The 23,366-nt window shown below is 43.2% G+C and overlaps 1 protein-coding gene across 1 annotated transcript in view; it reads right to left on the bottom strand.

The window, feature by feature from the left end:
- PSD3 (pleckstrin and Sec7 domain containing 3) overlaps window positions 1–23,033 on the bottom strand; it is a 37,886-nt gene extending 14,853 nt beyond the window's left edge. Inside the window, exons 1-4 of the mRNA XM_010170260.1 lie at window positions 22,875–23,033; window positions 14,114–14,157; window positions 5,191–5,384; window positions 2,624–2,694 (exon numbers count right to left, since the gene is read on the bottom strand). Coding sequence (XP_010168562.1) covers window positions 2,624–2,694; window positions 5,191–5,384; window positions 14,114–14,157; window positions 22,875–23,033 — 468 coding nt within the window. The remainder of the gene's footprint in view (window positions 1–2,623; window positions 2,695–5,190; window positions 5,385–14,113; window positions 14,158–22,874) is intronic.
- Between the last annotated feature and the right edge of the window lie 333 nt (window positions 23,034–23,366).

Below are 23,366 nucleotides of genomic sequence, written 5' to 3'. Positions count from 1 at the left end.
TCATACATGGACTTTGACATTAGAACAAGGAGAATTGGAATGGTATGCAAAGAGAACAACAGCAGAATTGGGAACCATACTGCTCACTGGGGGGAATCACAGCTGCTATAAACAATATTTATATTACAGTAGTGTCTGGAGAGAACAGCTGAGTTACAGATAAACGCAGAAAGCAATAGTGCAGAGGTTTGTGTGCATACAGCACCTCCAACAGTCACATTTCTCTCTCCCCTGCTTGAATAGCACTCAGTGCAATGAAACCATCATCACAGATGTTACGTCCACAGACATCTAGATAATATACAGATAATGAGAGAAAGAGGGAGAATGTGTGTGTATTTCCATATGTGAATGTAGCACTCCATAATCACAAGAGAAGGCAAACAGAGGCAAGGAAATCCTTTGCCTAGGACTACTGACAGAGCTATGCATTTCCACAAAGAAATCAACCCATTCTAAAATGCTCCTAAACTTTCTGAAATTAGGATAATTTCAGTCCCCTGGTTTATTGCAAAAGGAAACAACAGCTCAGCAACTTTTACTATAACAGCTTGGTTTAGCTTTGTGTTTTAAAACCCTGGCAGCCTCAACTTCTGCAGTACTATGTTCCTAACAGAGCAAAGTTTATTTCAAGGCTGAAAGCCCTGCTGGAACTTCTGGAGCTGAAGAGAAATCAGAGGATATTTCACAGCTGCAACATGAGGCAGAGGCTGAGCAGAGGCCAGAGGCACCCTGGGGAGACTCACAGCTGTCCCATCACTTTGGGAGTGAGTCAGTTCCTATCAGGACCCTCTGTCAACCTAAAGTGTCTTGCTTGTCACTGTGCTACAGCAAGATGGTTTCAGTGCAACTGTCTTCAGGACGAAGTGGAAAAGTGGAGCTTTGTTGAGTAACTGCCCTGTAATCACTGAATTCAAGTGCAGTGACAAGTGTAAGACACAAAACTAACAAACAAATAAGAACAAAAACTCCAGCAACACACTTCATTCTGCAAAAATGCAGTCAGATGCGAAATTACTCTCTTGCTCTCCAAAGGATGGAGGGTGAGACCAGGGAGAGCAACATTCTGTAGAAAATTTGCATGCTACATCAGCATCTCTACATTTTGTCAAACAGAAAGCATGTTAAACTAATACGCTAGTGATACTCATCAACATATTTAATTAAGACTCTAAAATAGACAGCATCTCCATTTCTTACCCTTGAAAGCTTATTACCCCCCAGATCAATTTATTAATTAATAATTAATCAATTATTAATTAATAAATTAATTAATGTATTATGGACAAGGGGTCTTCTTACTTCTCGGGGAACCACATAGTCTTTTCAGATGAACACTGAAGATTACTTACTTTAGAAATCAAAGCAAGTGACTCAGTTTCACCCAGGAAAGGGCAAATACAAACCTGCCATGAAGGCCACTTTAGTAAAATCTAAACCTGCTGCCAGCACGAGGACCAGAGGGAAGGCTCAGCTCCGATTCAGCAGACTTGGTTCTAGCCTCTTGCACTGGCTTTGAGCATGTCACATCCAAATTTCAGCCCAAATCTTCCCTCCTGACTGGAGATTGTTTTGTCTGTGTCAGGATTTCAGTCCTCTCAAAAACGTACTGCACCCAAAGTGTCCACCTTGTAAACCTTATGCTGAAAGAATTTGATCCAAACTGCTCTCTTGCTTCTCAGAGACTATCCAGGTTGGCTCCAATGAGACCAACAACTTCAGGAAGCCATAGCAGGGGGGAGGAAACAGCAGTATGCACTTAAACTTGTGCTCCTGATAGTTGCAAACCACAATGGAAACATAAAAAGGCTTTCAAAGGAGCAAGCTTCTACAATACAGGGTAGTCTGGGCCAACACCTATTTAATGAATATTTCACCTAACAATCTACTTCTCTGCTACCATTTATTTGATTTTGACAGCTCTCACTCACATGTTACATTTCATGTTCCAAGAGAATAGTTAAAACTGTACTATATTTAAGCTTTTGTCAAAAGACCTGAAGGGTTTCAGCCGACTTTTTTCTACACTCTTTGCTGTCACGGAGCAAAATTTGTTAGAAACCAGTGTTTTATCTTGAGTTGGGGGTAGAGGGAAGTATCTTTTTATCCTTCAATTTTGCTATGGAGCAGAAGCTGCAGATTCCTACCAAGGCTAAGCTGCTGTTCAATTGTTTTGCAGCTGGTCTTGCAGGCACTGCAGAAACGTGTACTATGAAAAGACAGGGAAGAAGGTCAGCCTTATAGGAGGGAAAGTCGTACGTATGAAATGCAATGTTACAAGCAGCCTAGAGGGATGCGTGGAAGACACAGAGAGATGATGCTGTCTTTGCTGATGAAGCTGGCTACTTTTTCAGCTGTAAGTGACAGCAATGGTATAAACTGGAATTGATAGGGTGCACAGGTGGATGACGACAATGGAACTGAACTTGAAAGTGAAAAGGGAGAGGGTGTCAATGAAAGGATTCATGCCTGAATATGTGTGTGAACAGGGTGGGGGGCAGAGAGAGCAGTTACACTGTGTGTCGGAGGGAAAGGTGCCTGGAGGTGGGATGTGAGAGCAGAGAGGATGCCTGCTGCTTTATCCCTCTTTAATTAGTTTACAAAAGACAGTGATTTCCCCTACCTTCTGCAAGTACAGCACTGTTCCCTTCAGCACAGCATAAAAGGTTTTCCAGCCTCGCTTTCCCCGGGGAGCTGCAAAGAAAACGAATGAAAACCCATTTAACTCGGATCCATTTTTACACTTTGTCTAGGCAACAGGAGAGCTACATTAGTCCTGTGTTAAACCTCCTTTGTACTCTCCTTTTCAAAGGACAATGCAACTCAGCACACTGCCTGCACATACCTGCTGTGTGAGAGAGTAATAAAACAACCCTGATGACAGCCCTGGACTGGATCAGAAGGGAACAGCAGCAATGCAGAAAACAGGCCAGAGAGATCCAGTCTTTGTGCTCTTGTAGGCAGGTGGACACTGCCCCTACACAGCTAGGTCTGAGTTGTATGCCATAGCAGAGTTTTCAGAAGGAAACACTTTTTCTCCATGCCACAGCAGCCTGGAAGGCACTGCTCAGACCCAAAGGGACATCGCTCAGAAAGCAGTGCCTCTCAAAATCATCCTTCCCCCTTGCCGCTGCTGCACACCCAACTCAGCACTGAGTAGTCAGGCAGCTTCTTGATCCCCTCCCCTCTTCCTGCAGCCACAGGGGAAGCTGAAGAAAAAAGAGAGGGGAGCAAAACAAAATCATAAGGAAAAAAAGCCCAGAAGAAACCTAAAGTCAGCTAGAGATTGAAGAACATAATAGAGACAACATATCCAGCCCACAAATTTCTAGAAAGAGGGTTGGGGGGGGAAGTGGAAAAAGAAGGGGGATTCAGCATGAAGGCTCCAGTTTGAAATTCAGCTGCAATAGAGGGAGAGAAGGCACAGGCTGTACAGTCACAGTGTCAGAGACCAGAAGCCTGCATCTAAGCTCATTCTCCACCAAACACACACCACTGGCTGCCATTCACTTGCCTCTACATTGAAATTAATAACCTGTACACAACTAAATCATCACCCTTGGAAAGGCACCCCATTCTGATCTGAAGACAACAAGTGATGGTGAAGAGGTTATTAGTCCCTTGCTTCAGAGGTTAATCATTCTTGTCTCATGCAACAGGCCTTACTTCTAATTGGCATTTGTTCAGTTCCGCTTCCAGCGATCAGGTCCTATTATGTCCTTCTCCTCTAGACTGCCTAAGTGCTTTAGCCCTCAGTGCTCCTTTCCTGAGAAAATACATACAGCATGCTAGCACATCACTTAATTAGCAATCCTGCACAAGTTGATCTCTGCTGTGCAACAACTCCCTTAAGAAATGAATTACAAGAAGGTCTAACTAACTCTAAAAGAAAGAGTTTCATTTTATTTGCAACTGCAAAGTCAGAATGTAGTTTTTTCAAGAGCTGCATGACAATGAGCAACAGACCTCTAACATGTACAGAAACTTCTGAAAACATGGCCCTAATTACATTTGTCATAAGAGGATTATCCTCAAAATGCTAAAATCCAGTGTGCTGAATAATGAGGAATTTTGATTACTTGTAATTACATATATAACTTAATAAAGGAAAACAGATACAATTATTTATTAAGGTTAAATAAACAGCAGTTTAATAAAGAGGAACCTGTTCAGAGCACCCAGTTATCACAAAGAATGAGATCAGTTTGATTCCAACATTTCTGTTTGGATTTAGTTGTCCAGCTGTCAGCCTTCAGCTTGAAAACACCAACTTCGAACTGTACTTTCTAAAATATATTAGCAAAACATGCAAACATCAAAGAGCTTAATCCAGCAAGGAGAGAGCTGCAGTTACTGGAGATCATCACAAAGTCAGGCTTTGCCATCAAGATTCAGCCCAATAGCGTGAACTGTGAGTAGGTGATGCAATGATCGGGTGAAAACACAAATGCTCTGAATAGCCTCTGCTGTTTCCAAGAACATAAATAGAAAACAAAGAAATTAAGATGTCCAAACAACGAAACACACACAGGTGAATCAGAAGCCTTTGATAATTAGTGCACCATAAATGGAAGCAGGACAAGAAGGAAAGAGGATAATTAAAGTAAGTAAGAGACATAGAAGGATTATTACAAAGAAAGGGGCAGGGACAAACTGTATAGCATAAATCTGGGTGTTTACAAAAGCTACTGAACTTCACTGGGTAGGTGATACAAGGCTGGGAAAGTAGGAAAGGGAACGGTTACAGCATCTTCCAAGTAGAGATAAAGAACAGTCTTTCTCTAAAGACAGACCCAGAGGGGAGGGAAGATTTGAAACAACCTGGTGTCACATAAGGAAAAGGAGAATTAACAAACTACTATGGAACAGCTACTGTAATTCACCTGAAACCGTTTTCTCTTCTGTAAACCAGGAGATTCATTTTCTTCTAGCACAAAAGATTCACATTGCTTTGCTGTATCACATTACTCATTATGCTCATGCATTATAGCTGCTGCAAATGGGACTGAATATTGTAAATCTTGGCCTAACAGTTAGCGTGTGATAATCCAATTGCTGTGTTGTTTGTTATTGCTGCAATTTCCCCTAATGAAGCAGCACTATTTGCCTTGAGAAGCACATGGGCTCATTGTAAGTGTCATTGTGCAGAGATAACAAGAAAATGAGATGTTAAGAGTGAAAGATACTCACTTTTCTTTCCATCCATATCTGCATGGCTTTTCCGAGCCAGAAATCCAGTTTTATACACAGCAGCACTGGGGTCATGAGGGATGTCTAGGAATGGGTTATTTGAGTTGCCAATTCGACTGACAGCCTTCGTCTGGCTCCCATTATCCTTTTCATCTGTACCATCTGAGTGAGACTTTTTTTTCTCATCTTCATCCCTTAAAAAGCAGTGAAAACCAAGCATGAATGAGGGACTGACCAGCAAAGTTTTATTTCAGTAATTCTTGCACACTCCCAGTAAAAACATACCTCTATTTTTATAGGAGGCCCTATTTAGAGAGATACCTAGAAACATACCAAAACATAGTTGGATTATAGCAAAGCTTCAGTACACCTATTTCACCAGCACAGGACATAGGAGCCAGATTTTCAAAAAAGCCCAACTTTCCCTTTTACAGTCTCAAAAGGCAGGATTTCAAGAGTGTTATGTGTCCTTCAACTTCACCTATTTTTAATCTCACTTATTTGAGTGCTAAAATGGGAAATATTTGCCTGCTGGGCTCTCCTGAAAAATTTCCAATTTCTTCAAGAGTTCACATGTAGATGAAAAGAATTAGATTACTACAGATCACTGTGGCTTACCCCTTAACTTAGCATATGAAACACAGACTCTACCTCCTCTTCTTTATTTTCCTCTACAGACTAGCCTAAAAGCAGTAATTTAAAAATAAAAACTACACTAGGTGAATTATGTTATCTGTATTTTAGAAACAAAATGCTGCTCAAAATGTTACTTATTAGGGCAATGTATTCAACACAGCTCTTGGGTACAACAATGCAACTCATTTCAGCAAGTCACAAGCATTGCCTCACTAATAAATGCCTTTTTGCTCATCATTGCCAAAGGCAAAAGGACCAGGCAACCTAGAAAACAAAGGGTATCTATCACAAGAGTAAGACCATGGTTTTCCGAGAACAACAGGGCACTGAATTTGGGTGGATGGTGCATCTGGAGGAAACACAGCTGGTGTGTCCCTTGAAGTCCCCACACATTCCCCTCCAGGTGACTGGAAAAGGTGTGTTAGGGAGTATGAAGGCTGTCATTGGAACATCGTGGTAGCAATGCTTCTCCTAAGACCAGCCATCTTATTAAAAAAACCTCATTATCACTTGAACATAATGATGGCTAATAGACGGGGTAGACTTCAAGCTGGTGCATCACACTGGCCCCAGACGATCAGCAGAGAGAGTAAACTCAGGTAGACCTTCCAATCACATGCGTACATTCAAAGGCAGGTATCAGATAAGGATTAACAGTGCAAAAGCTCCTTCTGGGGCACAACACAACCATGTCTGCCTGTGGGAATGACCATCCAAAGAAATGTCCCCCAAGAACTGCAGGTTAGAGTGACAAGCTGTGTTATCCTGATCTCTGCTGAAATGCTCCTCTGGGGAATAACTTACTGTGAGGAGATACAAAGATAAAGGACTGGTTTGACAACAAGGAAACCAAATTCAGAGACACAGAGGCTATATTAATGAACTCAGCAGTGCCAGGGAATGCTCCTAGGTGTTTGGCTTTGATCATCTCCTATTACTTTGTGCTTGGCATGGTCTCAGCCCAGCACACTCCCAAACAATTTCCTGATACTGTTTAGGAATCAGCCCAGTCAAGGATCACCCCAACAGGTAGTAGAGAGGCAAGCATATTCTTTTGGAGGGTAAGACTTTTCAACAGTATGGATACGGATGCTACACATTGACATTCAGACTGGGAGTCACACCAAGGTGCCAGACATTTGATTTAATTGTAGATACAGCCAAGGTGGTGCATCATACCAACATGGTGTTGTTTTGCAAGGTCTCCTGATTAAGAGGAACAAAACTTTTACCTGAAGACCTGATTCCTGCAAGGGAGAATAGTCCTTGCTTCTTTCTGCCTATTGATATGTGTTTTCCCACTCCAGAACAGAGAAATCTGCAAAAAGCTTTTTGTTGGTCAAAGTAATAAGGATTTCTTCATGCACGCTTTGGTTTAAGTCCTCTCCAAACTGAGAAAGTGTAGGAATTTCTGACAATGTTGACTGTCCCCACCCTTCCTGTGTCTCCTGCACTTATTAGCTGCTGGCAAGCCTGGACTATTGTGTGACACATGTTTCTTAGATATGTGTCCATTCCAGGAGCAAGTTCTCTCAACACAAGTCTGTAGTACCTGATCCAGACTAAAACTGCTCATAGGGCACAAGCACTTGGACTGATCTGTCACATAGCAGTGCCTTGTGAATTGTGGGATCTCAGACAAGGACACAGTCAATTTCTCCTTGTCAGCAGAGACCTCCATTTGTTTGGAATAAGCTCTCTCCTTTGGAGCTATGGGACTAAATTATCTTATACTGATCAACTGTCCTGTGGGAATATTCCAGTGCCCTTATCCAAGTAGCCACAGATGTTGTGATGAGCAGTCTTGGGGATCCTGAACATCAGCAGTGCCAGGGGCAGTGCTCTCAAACTCAGCATCTCTGGGGCAGCTATTAAACAGAAACTCTTCAAAAGACAAATGCAGACAAGGACAAAATGGCATCTGTTGTCCTGACCACGGTAGCACTGAACAAACCTTTAACTGGTCCTTTAAACTGTTACTGAAAATGGAATATCCTTGAGACTCAGAAGCCTCAGGCACTTGTGAGAGCTGAATGCTTTGACAAGATGCACAAGGTCAAGATGCATGAGCCAGTCTGTAAGGTGCAATGAAGGGAACCAGAGAGGCAAGGAGGACTCCTTACAGAGAACAAGAAATGGATGAACAGCTGAGAAAATAGAACTAAAAGGAGCCTCTGTCTCCCTCTGATCTTGAATATGAACCACCAGTGGAAACAAAACCAGGAGATCTGGGACCCACTTCTTCAAATGCTCCATGTTGCTTCAGTGGTTCAAGCATAAGAAGAAAGCAGGATGATTGGGAGAAGTTTCAAAGTAGCAAAACAGTTCAGGCATTAGCCTTTTCTTACATACTCAACAAAGCTGCCTGAATAGATAGGTCCCATATAGGCTTTATCAAGGATGAAACAATTTGAGCTTACTCCTCACCAGCCTTCAGAGTACAGCTGCAAGGAAGAGCTGTAGGAAATTCAGCTGTCCTCTGGATATATACCCCTAAAAACTGATCTTTGTTCAAAATCACAGCCTGTGGGGGATCTAACTACTTCCTCATCCTCAGATGGCTCTCACAGCCATTCAAGTCCTGTAGCATCCCTGGCATGGAGGATGGAGGCCTCCTGTGATGCAGAGGTAAGAGTCAGTGTGTGACGTCTCTGTGCAGGTCTGTTCAGTCATGGATCTGCGTGACACAGGCAGAGCTCAGGTCCTTGCCAGGGACAGGCCTGGTGCCTCTCCTTTCCATTTGGTACAAGAAATAGCACAATTCTTGTGCCTTTAAGGAATAAAAAAACCCACATTGGTTCCATCACACATTTCAGTAGAAAAACATCCTCATGAGGGCCCACTTAGGTCTGCAGAAGTTTTGAGATATTTTCTGTCTTTGATCAGCAGAGGGAGATCATTCCTGGCTTGGATCTGGAAGTGATTCCTCTGGTGACTACTCCCTGACAAGTGAAAGGGTCTGATGGCTGTAAACCCTCTTGTAGGTTTCGTTTCCATCCATGGGAAGCTGGACCTACTAGAATCTCTGCTCTGCAGGGTACTGGTGACAGGAAAAGGCTACCACCTCTAGAAGTTCTCAAAAACTCTGCTTATGGCACGTGATATTTCCAAGGTTTCCCAAAACAAGGAGCTTCACTTCCTGCTCCTCCCCTCCCTTCTCCCTTAGCTTGTCTCTTTGGAAAAGGACCTGCAAACAGAGCAGTAACCAGGGCACTGGCTGCCCATGAGAACCAGCACACCAAAGCCAGAATCTCCTTGCTTTATAACTTAAAGATACAGCATTGAAATAACAATGTTTTCCTTCCCAAATGCATGGTCACTGACAACCAGAAAGAGTTTGCCCCTTATTCTTAAACATGCAGATTTGAAACACAAGCAAAAATGTAGAAGTTGCCATTTTTGCCTCTCCCCAAAAAGACCCTACACAACAAAGTGCCATTTTTGTCTTCTGGGAGAAAACCACCACCTGGTTCTCTCAGTTACAAAAACAGTTCTGCACACCCTACAGCCTGATTTGAGGTTCTGCCTTGAAAAACTTCAAAGTCACTAAGCTGGAAAGACAGGGTCCAAACCCTCTATTTTTTTAAAAGTCTGCTTTGTCTCTGCATTTGTTCAAACAGGAAACTTACACAACATGGCAAAAGGCTGGGTTTATCCACTTAAAAATTGCCATTTAAAAAAATATTCAGATTTGTAATACATAATTATATGAATCTGTGGAATTGATAGCATCTGTATTAGGAAAATTACTTGAGAAACCAGTGGAGAGAAATTTTGGCACCTTTCCCAAATGGAGGAAAGAAGAAAGGAGAACCAGGTGATTACCACCTGACCCCTCTCTAAAATCAATCATGAAGCTGCAAACAGGAAACATCTTAGAACTTGGGAGACAAAGAGTTAATTATAACGGGGAGAGATTTCTGGGTTTGACCTAGAAAAAGGTTAGCTTCAGCACAGACGTCTTCATAACCATCCCTGTGTCAGCATCACAGCTTGCTGTAAGAAACACAGAAAGGATTTGGCAGCAGCCCTCTCCCACCATCACTGTCTCAAAAAGACCTATTTTGGTTTGTCTGGAAGGCAAGGAATTTTCAGTGGAGTCCAGAAAACCAAAAAAGAATATACTGTGTCCATGTTTAAACTTCTCTGGAAATAAAATGGTATCATCCACTAGTCAAAACATAAGTGGTTCTCCTGAAAACTACACTGTCCTGCCGAGAGAAAGCTTTCAGGATGCAGCCATCTCAAATGCAGCCATTTGTTTTTTGCAGTTTTGTAAACAGCACTTTGGGATTTCATATGCTAAGTTTAGATCACCATTCAGTCTGTTTTAAGATGATGATTTTATTATTCCTATCACCTTCAACAGGAAGTAGACACAGTATTACAAACAATGGAGAACAATAATGTTCACCACCATATTTCCATGCAGACATCATACGAACAAAACATATTTAGCTCTGGCACCTCTGAAATCAAGTTATTCTTCTTCAGCTTACACCTGATGATGATCAGTGCAAAAGCCAAAGGATGAGAAACATCTACAAAAACCTGGGCCATAATATTATAGAAAATGGGACTCAAAGGATGATAAGAGGACAGCTAATCCATCTCTATACCTCTAAGGCTGGATCCACTCTTCCTAACGGATTCTGGACAGAATAATCAGTTTACAGAAACCTCCAGTGAAAGCACTTCCATAGCTTGTCTAGGCAAACCTATGCCCCGATTTAAAACACTTATTGCTAGAGAGCTATTTCTAATGTTTAACCCAAACTTACCTTGTTTCAAATCTAAGCCCAACTACAATGGGTGTGAAGAATAATTCACACCCTTCTGCTCTGCGACACCCTTTATACACTGAAAAAAATAGATTCGGGTCCGTCTCCTCAGTGTTCCCTTTTCCACCTAAACAAACCCAGATCTTTTAATCTTGTTGCTCATGTTCCCAGAATCTTGAATTCATTTCATCTTAAGGGTGATGACAGGGTTGAAGAACAAGAGTTTACCACTCATGTATGAAAAAATCTCATAGAAATATCAAGTCCTTCAGGGAAATCTAAGCAGCATGAGAAATTACAACGCAACTTCTGGGGCTATATGCACTACTGGGGTGGTTCCAGTGACCTCAGCACACTGAAAACAGGATGCCTTGGACTAACTGGATGAAATAGTATGTTGCTTCACTATGGTCAGCAGGATTGCAGGAACTTCTGCCAATGACTTAAGTGAAGTCACTACTTAGTGCTTCATTTGCTGTTCAAAGAAATTAACCACAGTCCAACAGACAGGAGAGATCTAGAACTGTAAGCAGTAGAGAGGAAGTACGGAATGGGATAAAAGAAAGAAAAATTGTATTTCTGATGGTTAGTTTTCCCGTAGTGCTTTTCTCTTTTCTCCCAGGACACTGAACAACAAGGCAGGCAAGAGGAAATGGCAAGCAAAGTAAATGGCATGCTAAGTAAATGGCAGAACGTTTTCTGGCAGTTCTACTGTGAAAAGTAACCAAAAAATGTGAGGGGTGCAGTGCAGACTAGAAGTGTGTATTCAGGATCCCACATTCACCAGTTCAGGATAAATGTGCCAGGGCAAGTTTAGGTTGGACATTAGGAAAAGGCCCTTCACCCACAGGGTGGTGGAGCACTGGAACAGGCTCCCCACGGAGGTGGTCATGGCACCAAGCCTGACAATATTCAAGAAGCATTTGGACAACATGTGCCCTCAGACACATGGTCTGAATCTTGGGATTGTCCTATGCTAAGGCAAGAGTTGGACTCGATGATCTTTGTGGGTCCCTTCCAACTCACAGCATTCTACGATTCTGTGATTTTACAGATCATGGTACGTGATTTGCTTTTAACCTTCTGAAGAATTTGAACCTGGAACTACTGCACAAAAAGAACTGTAATGCAATTCTCTCTTCCAGAGCTGTACTCATGCTTCCCCGTTCATAAAGGATAAGTGAATACTCTACTGAATGTCTCTGAAGCACATCTGCTGAATAAGGTGCCACTTCTCTTGACTGCAAAATTGGAATCAATGGTAGGCTTTTCTTTCTGTGTGCTTTGGATCAGACTGTAATTCTACTGGAAATGGACAGCAAACCATTTAGGATGATGACACACCTAGCTCACAGCTACTAAGATAAGGATCATGTAGCAGTCTTCCCCCATCTTACATATTGCTGTTACCTTCCCCTGCCTATGGACTTATTGACAGTCATTAATCCACCAAATAACATACTGACAGAGAAGCTCTTAAACTATTGCTTAGCTCATTAGAGAAAGTCTTAGGTCCTCAAAAGGATTCTGGCTGGAGGAAAGGCATTCCTTCAACATGCCAGTATCATGAGGCAGCTTGTGTTGGGTTTTGGAGCCCTGTTTCCACCTTTGCCTTACCTCCTACTTCTTCCCCTCCCAACTGCATCAGGGAAGCAAAGAGATACTCTTTGGAAAAAAAGAGGATCTTCCTCAATCCCATCACAGCAAATCCAGCTGTGTCTCTTTCCTATCCACCTTTCTCTGCAGATCACGACAGTAGAGCAAGAGAGTGATGTGCCTCCTCCTTCTAGCTCAGGCAGTCCTGGAGCTCCTTGAGGTGATTATTTTAAATCAACCACACATCTCTGTAAAAGTGATGAGAGGCATCTTCACGCTCCCTCTTCCAACCAGCACCCTCAGCCCTAAAGGTAAAGGCACAGTTTCTTTGACTATGGTCAGAATGAGCTTTTCTTCACAGCATGGAAAGTAACTGTCACATCAGTCCCAGCTATCTGTCTGAGTTTCAGAGTGGAATGGACAATAGGCCACCTTAAGCATTCTGCTTGGAGAAGGTGGCTTTACATCCACATCCCAAAGTTATATTTAAGGAGGCTTCTGATTTCTCCCTTTTCCAGCCTTCTTGAAATTTTTTCCCAAACAATTCATTAGCAAGGGACTGGACTATGTAAATGCTGAAGCAGTTACTACCTATACAAGAACAAGCTATCTCATAAATCACCTTGATTGAAGCTCATGGGAGCAGAGCCAGGCATGAGCCAGGTCCCACCTGGAGGGTGCCCAAGTGTATTACATATGGTATGGCCTCTTGCCAAGAGCTGAAGGAAAAATTCTGACATCGAGAAAGTCACATAATGGATTCTGCTTGGTCTAAAGTACCTGTGAGAGAGTGTCTCCCAAACAGCTCTGGCGTTGTGACATGTAAGATTCACACAGTACATTCCAGGTCCAAGACACGGTCTGGAAAATGCCTCCCACTGTGCTTCTTATGAGGCTCATCAGGGATGCCAGTTTTTGGTGACCACCCTTACCAGCACACCTTCCTCACTACTCTGACATTATCCAACACACTTCGGAAGGGGGGCTGCAATCCCAGTTGGGACCAGCAGCTCTTGTAAGTGAGGATGCATACCCTGACGAGAAATTCAGTTGTAGACGATGAACTTGGGCCTGCAAGACCTATGGCAGTTGTCAGGACTTCTAGCACAAAATATGCAGGAGCATGCATCCAGACATACATTGCTCTCAAGAAGGTGAGGTTTCAGATATATAAAACCAAGCAGGTAAACATCTTGTACAGCCAAAAGAGGTAAAAGACATCATTCTTACACCAGAATCCACTGTTCTGCAAGCAGCAAAATCTAAAGCAGACCCTTCTATTTGCTGGCATACTTAGACCACATAAAACCTAAGCACAGAGAAATGTCATTTTAACACAATCAGAAACTGAAGCTCTTTCCTGTCTGCAGTATTTCCATAGTTAACAAGTGTTAGCCTGTCAAAAGCAGCTGAGGACAGGGGATATTGGACTTTGTCCAATTTATCATCTTTCATATTAGGTTGTTGTTAAGTTACCCATAGTTAATCAGGAGACAAAACAAGACAATAAACCAACAGCAGGAAACTCAATCCAAGACATGTGTTTCTATTCAGTGCCTCTGACACAAGTACCCAAAGCTAAAGGGATAAATCAGCTTCTGTTTTATTTATGCAGTCACAGAACAACGGAGGATTTAATTTCTCTCTTTTCAGGCTGAGGTTTCATACTAAATGAAATGTCCTCTTTCCTTACAAATGCAGTTGGCTCCTATCACTAACAACTCCCCTTGAAGGAGAAACAAATGAGGCAGTATTGCAAGGTCATTCATTAACAGAAAAGCAAACTCATTATGTACACTGGCTATCTTCTACAGGCTTTGGAGCCCACTTCGATGGTGACATAGGACATATAAACAGATTACTACACACGTATTATTTTTAAACTCCTAATTTCTACACAGCGTACTTACACTGCCCATTCCAGCTTCTCATTCTTGATTGAATTGTAGAGGGCCTGCAAAGAGAGAAAAATGAGATGGAATCATTGTTTGACCCCTGCTACACATACATTAATACGCTGAAGAAAATTACCTAATACCAGCAAGCAAGCTGTCTCTGAGGAAGAAAGTAACATATCTGCTCACAGTAATGCAAAAGTCTCGAACAGAGATCTCATCTAAGGGAAAAACACCAGAATGCAGGGTTTGAGATAACGGTCATTTTCTCAAGCAGGTTTTGGGAGTTTGTTGTTTGGATATTTTTTTTTTTTTTAATAACCTTGTTAAGTTTGCAAAAGCCAAAAGACTACAGCCTTGAAATTCAAGGTCCAATTTAATTCCTGATAGTGAGATTGTTTCTCACTGACTTTAACGGGGCCAAGACTTCACTTTATAGCTATCCAAAGCCCCTGAGCCTCATAGACACCTGAATCCCTCCCCAGTCACACACTTAAACATAAACATGTTTCATTTCTAAGTGCGAAACAGAAAATGAATAATAAGCAGCTTTTGTGCTTGAAGATCAATATCTTGGACTGCTGCCTGCTAACATCATTACTCTTTCAATTAATAGGAAAAGATGCTAGTAGGTTTGACAGCAAAGGTCACAATTCTGTTGTTGATATCAGCCTGCAAAGAAAAGGGTCTGGAGGCTGACTTAAGCCTGGGTGGATAGCACACAGTTGGAATGGATTTTTTTGAGAGGGAGTAGGTCCATCACTTGGATAAGTGTGTCAGTGATTTCAGCCCTCCAGTAGCTGTTGCATACAATGGACAAATGCCTACTATTACTACAAGCTAATGGAGTTCTTCAAATAGGCCACTTGACTCAAGTGAAGTGTTTTGGTATAGAATGTCTCTGATTCTCACACTTATAATCCACATTTGTAATTTATCTTATATACATAGCTAGATCTACTCCCTCTGGCACGTAACTCCTACACAGTCTCAAAATATGTTAACGTGTAGAAGAACTGTTGATGCACATGATTACCAAAAAGTAGCACATCAAGTATGAACAAGACTGAAAATCACATAGTATAATACTTATGACACTCTCAACAGAAACATTACCATTTAAATAGCCTTAACTCTGACCCAAAACAAAAATAATCTGGAAAACTGAGGAGTTGAAACTAGTCTTGTGCATATGCCATAGCTAAACTTGCAACAAGAATCCCATAAGCATATCCACTGCTCATCCTGAGATGCACTCACTCCTTTCTAAACCTTGCATGGTCTATTTGAGCATCTTTAACATTCAGCTCTGTGAAAATCTGGTTCGACTGAACCATACACAAGCAGGTCAAACATACTGGTACAACTCGCTTCATGCTGAGGCTACACACGCAGCAACTTTTAGTCACAGTGTACCATAAAAAGCAGGTTTCTCAGAGCAACAGAACAGATATGACCACCAGGAGGAATAACCCCACACCCTACTTACACTGACCTAGCAGAGAGAGATCCTCACTGCTAACAGGACTTTGCTGTACGACTCACAGCAATATGGTGAAATATTTCCAACTCTGGAGTTTTCACTGTCTATTTCTAGTTAACCTATCTTCTTCAAACTTCTTTAAGGAGCTCTGATCCAAAGGCAAACAGACAAAGGTGAGGGAAAGGGTGTTGCTGGCAGTTTGTAGGAGCTTTGCTTAATTTTCAGGGGAGAATTATCAAGAGATTTTAAGACCACCTAGCAGGAAGAAAGCAAAAGAAAGGACTAATATTTCTCCTTCCACACAGTCAGCAGTCCAGCAGAATTAGACACACCGCAATTTTTCTTCATCAGCTGATGCTGACATTGACTCCCTAAGGTCACTCAGTATCTTCTAGCAGAAGCCACTATGTTTCTAATGATTTGGCCAAAGCCCCCTCTTATTCTCTGACTTATCTTTTTCTTCCTACTATGATTAAAATATTCTCTTACATTTTGAGCCAGAAAATTACATATAAATGAAAGAGGCTGCATTTTTGCCCCAGTTGCCTCCCCATTTTTATAGAAGCAGCATTTCTTTCCCCAGCTGGCTGGATGAGCTTTTGAAACATAGCAAAAACCTGGCCTGGGGTATCAAAAATGTCTTTTGCTGCTCCCTGGCTCAAATGCCGACAAGATTGGGTCAGGACCTCTGAAAATGAACACCTGCCTTGTGCAGTACTGCTTTTTATGGGATTTTGCTGCTAAAGAAGTCTACAGAGATTACTACAGCCAAAGAGCAGGACATACAAAAGCAGCACTCCAGACTGGTATGGGAACAACAAATGCCCTAGGCTTTTGCCTTGTGGAAAGTGACATGTGTTTGTCCCCATCTCTACTAATGAGCCAGACTCCATCTTCCTCCTTTAGGGAATAACAGACACCAACACAGTCATATGGCATACATCTGACGAAGGACACAGTGTCCCCCATACAGCATGAAACATAGCTTCTCAGCAAGTCTCTGCTATTTACAAAAAGAAAGAGAAAACCCTACAGAGTATCCACAGCCTGGGCAGCCATATACAGGGCACGTTTGGTGTGTCTACCAAGTGTGTTCAGTGATACCTCAGTGAGCAGACCTCTCAAGGGATGGAGATACATGAGTTCTCATGCCTGCCCCTCAACCCACCTCTCTGGGAGAGACTGCTGCTGGGCTGCACACTTGCCATTGCATTCACCAGCTTTTTAGAGCTGTTTTACGTTCTTTCTCTGAAGCAATTTATGCTTTAACATTTTCCTAATGTCTACGGGGCTCTCACATGAACTAGAGAAGTAGAATTTCCTCCTCCCACGTTTTGCAGCCAGTAGCAGACGCATACAACCCAGCACCTGCTCCATCATTTATTTAATGGCTGTTTCCCAAGGCCCTGATTCAGACAGCAGCTCTTTTCAGCAGACTTCTCTCGAGTATGATTAAATCAAACAAACTTGGAGACAAGCACTTAAATGCTTCACTAAATTGCAACAAAGCTGATCAGAGATTATGGCGGGGACATGACTTTCATGATACTTAACTAGCTGCAAGGACAGGTTTTATTAACTCATGTTTTCTCTCTAGGCAATGAGAATTAAAAAAAAAAGCTCTGATTTAAAGCACTCTTACAGTTTGACAACAATCACAGATTCTTATCTTCTAGCCTGGGAAGTGCTTGGCAAATTTGCTATCTAAGCCAGAAAACTGGAGGGTGGATGACAGCAGGGAGTGCCAGAACAAATACTGCATGGGTCCCATCTTCCAAGCTGGACCAATACCACTTGGAAAGGGAAGAGACTTTCTGTCCTTTCTGGCACCCAAGGCTACTGAAGGCAGGATCCAAGCCCCCAGCTACCAATTACTCAGCGGTATCCAGCTTCACTGCTTCAGCTCTTAAACTCTGTTACTCAGATCGCAAAAGCCTACTCGTGCAGCTTTCCCTTTTCTGAGTATTGGTTATCTCTGGTTCCACCACACCTGAGACCCAGCACTGATCTAAGGTGTCTGGAGAAACAAAGGCAGTTTTGAAGGGAGAATAAAAAAAAATTACCTGCTGCATAAAACAGAATAGTAGGCAACATCCCAGACACTTTCCTTATCTTAACTCAAATGCTGTTTCTTACAGCTCCAATTTGACACTTAGCAGACTGCAGTATGAAAAAACAAGGGGATTTGTTAAGTATTTGTGGGATTTGTTTGTATTTGTTCATACCTCAGCAAGAAACTTACACTTTCTTTTTTAAGTGGAAGCCTCTAACTCTGTAAGAAGTTCCATTCCCTTAGGTAAGCAGGCAGGTCAACTAAAAATCCAGATTTTCATAAGCTCTCACCAGTTGGTACTCCTATTCAATTTGGAAAGAGAAGCAAAACTATGCAGAGAGTGCTTGTGAAAACTTCTGTTTATATTACAAAGCTGCCAAGAAAAAAAGGTCACTCACCATCCTTACTTCCCTCAAAACCTTGTCACATTTGCCAACCATTGGACCTATTTAACCAGGCTGCTGGCTATGCTGTGACTCAGCTTCTGCATGCAGAAGCAGAGAACAAAAGAAAGGCACAACCAGGTGTGCGCATAGGGACAAAAGACATAATGAATTACCCAGATACTCATCTTGGTAAATCATCAATGTAACAAGCAGGCATAGGGCCCCCACAGCTTGGCCAGCAGTGTGCAAGAGGTCCCAGGGCACTGTGTGAGCCCTTCCCTCAACAGGCAACATAGGGTTGGCTCTAGAAAGAGACTACTGACTTTCTGTACACACCAGAAAAGCCTGACAAGAGGGAAAGGAATACACCACAGGTATTTCTTATACTTGTTCCATGCACAAAAAGAGAAGGAGCCAGAAATGCCTGCCGTGAGTGGATAAACGGGGAAAACAAAGTTCAGAGAGCCAGCAGGGATGACCCAAACTTTCTTCTCCAGTTTTTGCCTCCCAGGCTTTCTGCTCACACCCAGTTCCAACCCAATTTTTGGAGCTGTTATTGAAGGAATGACTATCTGACCATTAAAGGAGCTACTGCAGGTGGCTTTTTCAGCCCCCAGAACAGGGGTGCACTTGTGCACTCTGTCTCAGGCTCCTGCCACCTTCCTCTGATACCACTGTAAGAAGAAGCCCTGCCTGGGGACATTTCTTCGTCACCTCCAGCTGGTAGTGGTACAGTTGACCCCAGGCAACCAAGGAAGCCCCAGTCAAACCTCCGGGTAAAGACATGCTCAGTCTTTGCAGTCAGAAGCGTTCAGTCAGAAGTTCAGCATCTCACCCAGTCACTCAGCACTGGTCCATCAGCTCCGCCCCTCAGATCACAGCAGTCAGCCAGACACCAGCCCCAGCTCCCACCATACGCTATTTATTGGAGAGAGGAAAACCAACAAAAGTAGCAGAACTCTACAAAAATAAAACAGGCTACAGAGGCAACAGATACCAGATATCACAAGTATCTGCATGCAGTCCTGATAGGTGTTAGTGTGCCTGTCCTTTGGACCTGGGAGTGTGTCTGTGTCACTGCCTTCTGCCAGGTTTGGATGGGGTGCGACACATTGCTATATACCACTGCCCGTTTGCTGTTTCAGTGATTATCTGAAGGCTGACCCTCCCCCAGAACTGTTCCTTGCATGCAGATCTACACTACCTCACCATCTCCTATTTGCCACCTTCCCCCAATATCCAGATCTTGACATTTTCTCCTCATGCACAGATCTGTAACACCTGGTAAGGCAAGGATAAGGGCTCTGATCACTGACTGTAGCTCCTTGCCAGGCTCAAAGCCCACATGCTCCCGACGTCTCATGCATTTCCCCCCCTTCTGAAGAGGATGCAGCAAGGATGCCACAGTAGTACCCTAAGAAGCCTGTGGGTTAGTGCACGGCATGGCATATCTGCTGATATTGTTCTCAATTTCAAATTCCACTGGTTTGTACAACAAACGTTCTTCTAACAAGCCGGCATACATTATTCATAAAACAGCACAGAGCTGTTCAGCAGCATATGGAACCGATGAATGTTGTTTTGGTGTGGGTGGAGATAGGGTTGATAGGAATGTTTTAGGGGGGAAGGAAAGGAGATCATTTCACCCAGGGAATTTCAAGTGCGTCACCAACTGGAGGAGAACATTTCTAAGAGAAAGTCCTCTGTTAGAAATCTGGGTTGTATGGAGAAGGGGAGGAAGGAGGAGAAAGAAAAAAGGAAGGAAAGATTTTGCCAGATACATCATCATAAAACAGAAAAGGATAGTTAGCTGGGGCTCCTGAGAGCCAAGAAATTAATGCCACACAAGAAATGCGTCCTGTGTAAAACTGATACATGGTGGTTGCTTCAAGAGATTTGTTCTGTACTTGCTGGAGTGTTTCATCAGTGTTACTAGTAAAGGCCTCATACTGGATTATTAGAGGTGAAAAGAGGAAAAGCTAGAGAAGTGTTTCTTGATAGCGGAGCACCTACACAGCCTATTTCAGAAACTGTTTTACAAGCCCTGTGTATTTGCAGGCAGGACAGGCACAGGCACTCTGCAATTCAGTCCATGGCTGCAGGAAAACAGAGTCTGTCAGGAGAAGAGACTGCTGAGCATGCTGGGTCACACAGACAATCCTAAGGTCCTCTGAAGTCACCTTGCTTGCAGCCTGGGTTTGAGCCTGCTCTCCCGAGAACAACAGAACACCACAGTACCCTTTTCACAGGTTCTGCTGCTGGTCTGGGGATGTGATACCTGCCTATAATACACGCCCAGGATGCATCACCTGATGGGGCCTGTATATGTACAGGTGCATGTGTGTACAAATGCGTGCACAGAAGCACAGCCTGATGTTTTTCAAGGAGATGATGGGTCCTTGGGCTACCTAGCTGCTTTAATGCTCCAGCAGGCAGACCTCATATGCAGGCACCATGTTGGTGCCTTGTTCATACTGGCTAGAGAATGAGGATATTTAATATTCTCTAGATCAGCAAAATAGGCTGAGTCATATAGGTACAAAGTATCAGAAGAGTATGTTTCTTAGGCACAAATGACTTCATCTGTCTCCGGCACTAAATCAGCTGAAACAGTAACAGAAACAGGTCTTGAACATTTTAATTACTTTGTAGGGGAAGCCCATAAAATACAAAGCAGTTCAGACACAAAGTGGGAAACACAATCACAGAAGTATGGAAGAGGACAAGCGTACAAATCAAGCCCTACTTGAGACCAAGGGGGTCTACACAGCACCACTGTCCTGAAAGCCCAGCCTAGAACTGAAGATACTTCGTGAGAGGTGATGTATAAGCACATACTCACATACTTACACTGATAAAAAGACCTCATTTGCAATGCCACACAGCAGCAACAACTTCCAGGTCTCTTCCATCAACACAACAGAAGAGCTAAAACTCAAATATAAATCAGTTCTCTAAATCAGTGCAAAACAGTCAGAAGGGGGAACAGACATACAGAAAGAACAGGGCTGCCCAAAATCACAAGACCAATCAGTGGCAGAGCTGCTTGTCATCTTGTCAACTGGGCAGGCGTCACTGATGGGCATGTAGGGATCTGCTCAGCCCTCCATAACACAGCTTTTGCAGGTCTTAGATGCTCCACAGACACAAATGTCTTTGTATGAAATAAGGGAACAGCACTACAAGCAAAACCAAAGCTGCAGTATGCTTCCCAATCTTCTGAGAGAGGCAGGAGAAGTGGATATCTCTCACACAACAACCTACACAACTCAGAAGGCAGAAACGTGAATCCCACAGAGACACCACATGTCAGATGCCATCTCTGGGAGAAAGTCCCTGCCCTGAGGATGTTACACCATGCATACATAGTGAGCACAAAGCCTGGGAGAGGGAACAGAGGTACAGAGATTAAGTGATTCACCTAATGTCAAAAGACCCGAGTTTCCCCCATATGCAGAGACTTTCCGTAGATAAATCCTCCCATCAAATACCGTGCAATTATTCCCATGCCTAGGGCGAACATGATCACAAGAGCAGGGTCCCAGAGCACCTGCAAGATGCAGCCTTTACTTTGGCATTTGCTAGAGCAGCAGATACTGCATCAGCAACAGCCTGAGAAGGATGGCCATGCTAGCAGTGCCATCCTGCCACAACCTTAGCAGTACACAGTTTCTTAGTTATAGTCAGTAAGACCCTCAAAATGGATGTTCCTGAAACTAGACTGAATAAAATACTTCATTTAGTTCCGTTTGTGTTACTTCATGATTAAAGATCTGCAGCTGAGGCTCTAAAATGCCATACAACCTGTAAGCCAGCAGACAGTGATCTGCTAGGAACTACTGTGCAGTACTGGGCAGAAAAGGTTTCTCTCAGGACAGATTTGAGATTCAGGGAAGGCACAGAACAGGAAGATCCATGCATGTGCCTGCTTGTTTGCATGTATGTGGATACAGGACATGGTTAAATGCCTTTGACTGACACTCTGAAATACTTCAGCCTCATTCAACACACCTTTGCAAATGGTTGTATATTCTAATCCCAAGGCAGAATCAATTTGCAGCAGGAAAGAAATTAGAGGCATATTTGGTCACTGCACTGAGTTCATCCAACCCATGGAGACACGGAGCACCTTTGGGAGGGAGATGGCTACTAAAGCTCTTGCCATGGGTTCCTGGGTGGCTCTCAGTTATTGAGCTGGAGCGAGGAATGAGGAAAGAAACAATACTGCATGGAGTGGGGGTTGTTTGCCTAGAAACCAAACAACTGGGCTAGTCTGGGTAAGGGAGATGCTGCACACAGCCACTGTAGCAGCTGGGCATAGCCTGTGCTACCAATGGCTACAATACACTAAGGTATTCCTATAAACGCACAAGTGATGCATTCCTAATAAATACTTGATGGCAATATGTAATTAAGCATGCAAGAGAGATGATATTTTTTACCCAGCACCCACACCTACTAAACCACAGAGCTACAGAGAAGGAGCAAAAACTATTTTTTCTATGAAAAATCATTCCCATTAAACAGATAATCCCAAGGACATCACTTGCCAACTCTGGCACCTTTCCTAAGGGCTGAGCTCCGATTAGCATCCTCGCTAGCAAGTTTTCACTGTTTACTATTGCACCAAGCTCAGCGACAGGGCATTCCTCTAAGACTCAATCCCTGCCACACACCAGACCTTTTTCACCTTCAAGTCTCTCCTCAAGCCTAGATATTTTTTTCTGACCTGACAGCAATTCTGTCATCACTGCAGATCATCCAGAGCCCTTAATTCCTGCAGACTGTAACCTTTTCAACACCACCACCTCCACTCCTATCAGAGAGAAACACTATTAACATTTAGTTATTTACCTTGCTTTCCTTAGTAGAAAACTCAGAGGAGTTTGAGATTTTCATAGATTTTGACCGATGGGACTGCCGCCAGAGAGATTCTTCTCGGGAGTATTTCACCGAACCTGTGGCTCTCACCCGGACTTTGCTGGTGCTCTGAACACTGTTAACTCCGATCATTTCCAAAAGTGAGTGTATGGGATGGGGGAGAAGAAAGGTAATGGCACTTCCCAATCCCCTGCAGAGGAACTGGAAAAGGTTATGTCTGGAGAGCTCAGGCTCAAGCAATCAGTGTTTGCTTAAAGCGCACTAGGCTGTTTTCTCCAGCATCTTCAGGCACACTGTTTGGAGCCAGGCTGATTCTTCCAGGCATTGCTCACGTCACTGGACGGAGGGGGTGGGGGGGGGGGGAAAAAAAAAAAAAAGAGGCTGCTAGAAACTCCTCCCCTCCTCCACTCCCCCCTCCAGCATCCACTCCCCCTCCACACACACACCAACAGCAAGAGGGAGAGA

Source organism: Antrostomus carolinensis, unplaced genomic scaffold, assembly GCF_000700745.2.
Source record: "Antrostomus carolinensis isolate BGI_N321 unplaced genomic scaffold, ASM70074v2 scaffold10496, whole genome shotgun sequence".
Lineage (NCBI taxonomy): Eukaryota > Metazoa > Chordata > Aves > Caprimulgiformes > Caprimulgidae > Antrostomus > Antrostomus carolinensis.
This window is presented reverse-complemented; position numbering and strand designations above follow the sequence as displayed.